Source organism: Zingiber officinale, chromosome 11A, assembly GCF_018446385.1.
Source record: "Zingiber officinale cultivar Zhangliang chromosome 11A, Zo_v1.1, whole genome shotgun sequence".
NCBI classification, from domain to species: domain Eukaryota; kingdom Viridiplantae; phylum Streptophyta; class Magnoliopsida; order Zingiberales; family Zingiberaceae; genus Zingiber; species Zingiber officinale.
In genome coordinates, this window is record NC_056006.1 from 89,710,212 (window position 1) to 89,713,412 (window position 3,201).

General features: G+C 48.6%; 1 protein-coding gene across 1 annotated transcript; it reads right to left on the bottom strand.

The window, feature by feature from the left end:
• Positions 1-2,162: 2,162 nt before the first annotated feature.
• LOC122032224 (E3 ubiquitin-protein ligase ATL6-like) lies at positions 2,163-3,201 on the bottom strand. The gene has a single exon (XM_042591493.1). It carries the CDS (start codon positions 3,194-3,196, stop codon positions 2,288-2,290), a length of 909 nt encoding a protein of 302 aa, XP_042447427.1. The 5' UTR covers positions 3,197-3,201; the 3' UTR covers positions 2,163-2,287.

Here is a 3,201-nt window from a genome sequence, read left to right on the forward strand (position 1 = left end):
GGGGGGGGGGGGGGTAAATAGCTCGGCGCGATCTCGTGCTCGTCGTTGCTTGTTTCTTCAAGGATATGCAGCGGAAATACAAGAAACAACACACACAACGCTAACACAAATGATTTACTTGGTATCCACATCAAGAAGAGGTGACTAATCCAAGGATCCACACACTCACGCACCCTCCACTATGTAAACACTCCTTTACGGTAACTACCGAAGGTGGAGAAGCCTTTACAAACTCACACAACAAACAAGACGAGAAGAAGCGAATACAAGTAAATCTTACAAGATTTTGTACAATAAACCCTAGGTAGCTTCTTCCTCTTGATTGGGATGTCTCTTGACCTTGGAAACACTGCTCCAAGAAGCTTCAAGAACTGGCGGTGAGCTCTGGAGAAGAACCTCGAAGATCGCTGTGTAGATAGGGAGTGAACAGTGCGAGCTACCGACGAAATCGCACACCAACGTCTTTATCCTGCGCCAACGGTCAAATCCTAATCGATTGAATTGCTCCCAATCGATCGAGAAGGCTTTGGATCGATCGATCAATCGATCCAGAGCCCCTCTGTGCTCTCGGGAAACGCCTGGATCGATCCAGGGCTTATTGCGCAAAATCACACCTCCCAATCGATCGCCTGATCGATTGGGAGCTCTGGATCGATCAGCTGATCGATCCAGCGCTGTTCTGTGCGATTGCGAGCCTCTCCCAATCGATCCACCGATCGATTGGGAGGAAGCTTGTCGCGGGGACTCACCCAATCGATCGACCGATCAATTGGGCATGAGCCAATTGATCGGCTGATCGATCCAACTCCTTGATTTTGCCCAAAATCAAGTCCAAAGCCCCCTAAACCAACATCCGGTCACCTATGACCTGTTGATACATCATGCTTAGCATCCGGTCACCCTTGACCTGCTAGAACTCCCTCACCAAGTGTTCGGTCAATCTCTTTGACCCACTTGGACTTTTTCTCCTCATGCCAAGTGTCCGGTCAATCCTTGACCCACTTGGACTTATCTCCACCAGGTGTCCGGTCAATCCTTGACCCACTTGGACTTATCTCCACCAGGTGTCCGATCAACCTTGATCCACCTGGATTTCCCCGTGCCAAATATCCGGTCAATCCCTTTGACCTACTTGGTCTTTCCAATACCAGATGTCCGATAAACCTTGATCCATCTGGATTTCCTCGTACCTAGCTTCACTCACTAGGATTTTCCAGTCAAGTATCACTTGACTCTCCTTCACAATCTCACCACATGAACCATTGCACCTGCAATCTCCATGTCTTGTCTCCATATATTGTGAAACATCGAAACACAAACATCAAGACTCGAGCTTGAACCAATCCAAGCTCAGTCAACCAGGTCAACCTTGACCTAGGGAATATTGCACCAACAACTAGTCCTATGGTGACCGGTCGGCCCCATTGAATTTTTTCATCGGGTATCAAGGTAAATCGGAAAGCGCTCGTGACGGGTGATTAAGAACCCCATCATTCTTTAGTTGCACGTCTCATTTAGAGAAAATTTTCATATAAATTTATCATAACTAAAGATCGAATCGTGGGGGGTATGATGATCAAATGGATTTTTTTTTTGTTTCAAATTGTGGCAAAAGGCGAATACGCTCGCCCCCAGCGCCTCCGCCAACCCGTCCCAAAGCCAATACGGAGGAGGTAAATCATGGGCGGCTACTAACCTTTGGAATAGTGACTAGCACATAAGGGAGGTATTTACCTCAGCTTTGTCGAGATTCAAACCTCAAACCTCATTGTGACAATATCTCATACGTTAGCCACTAGACTCATATGAGGGGACGCTCAAAGCATCTTAACATCATTGTCATAATAGTTAATTCTTTACAAAATAGTTTATGATTAGATTTTTACCATCAGACACTATATTTCTCATCCGAATAAATTCTCCTTTCTTACCGTCATTATACATAGTTAAACTCTGAATTTAATTAATTTTTAACTAAATTAAATAACTATTTAATATACAAATAATTATTATTTTATTTAAGGGCTATAATGCTTAAAAAATATCTTTAAAGCCATATTCTAATTTATAAATTTAATTATTTGCCCTTTAAAAACCTTTAAAAAAAATATCAATATAAGTAAAAGTAATAACAATAAAATTTGAAGTTTAGAAACTCAAAATAAAAAATTTAGTAAGTTTTTCATTTACTCGGTATGGTAAATATATATAGATTCGAATCTTTCTATGTACATCACATAGCGTAACGCTCGGCCAGTTGACCAAGTCAAGAACAAAGAATTACATGTCAAGCTTGCGACGGCGGGAAGGAGGTGGAGGAAGACCCGTCGTCGAGGGCGGCACCCGAACTACCTCCCCTCGAGCTCTCTCCCTCCTCAACTCCCCTTCTCCTCGCCGACCAAGCCGGCGAACTCGCTGATAGGGACCGCAATAAGACCGATGGCCATTGGTTTCTCTCCGCCATGACGAACAGGTAGACGTCCATATCCGGCGTCGGAGTACGGACTGTCATCGAATGACTGGTCGAGTGCGACCGAGAGAACCGCGTCGGAGGCCTCCTCCCGGACCTCGACCTCGCCTCCTGCCTCTGCCTTCCCAGACGCTCGAGCTCGACGGCCTCCTCCGCTTCGCGCACCACGATCGCCAAGTGATCCTGCGACGAGCCGGCGGTCGTCGTCTCAGCCGGAAGCTGGGCGAGGTTATCGCGGCAGACGGGGCAGGTGACGTGGGAGGCGAGCCAGGCGGTGATGCAATCCTCGTGGAACAGGTGGCCGCACCTCGGGAGGAGGCGCACCAGCTCGGCGTCGTCCACAAATTCGCTGAGGCACACTGCGCAATCCATAGGGAGCGAGCCTCCCTTCGCCTCCGCGTAGCTCACAATCGGCAGCTTCTCCATGGCCTCAGGGCTCAGCCCCAGCCCCCTCGACAGCGACTCGCGGCCTTCCCCTCCCGCACCGCCGCGGAGAAAGGTGCTAGCGAAGTCGTCTCCGCCGCTGCACCGACGGACGTAGATGGCGAAGAGGGCGAAGACGAAGAAAGTGGCGGCGATGACGACGATCACCACGGCAAACGTCGGGCTGAACCGTCCGTAGTAGTAGTGATAGTTGTCGTTGCGGTTGTCGGAGGCCACTTGGGCGTCGGAGCACCGGACATTGAGGAGGAGCAAGAAAAACAAGGCCACCATCCCGGTGGCCATCGATA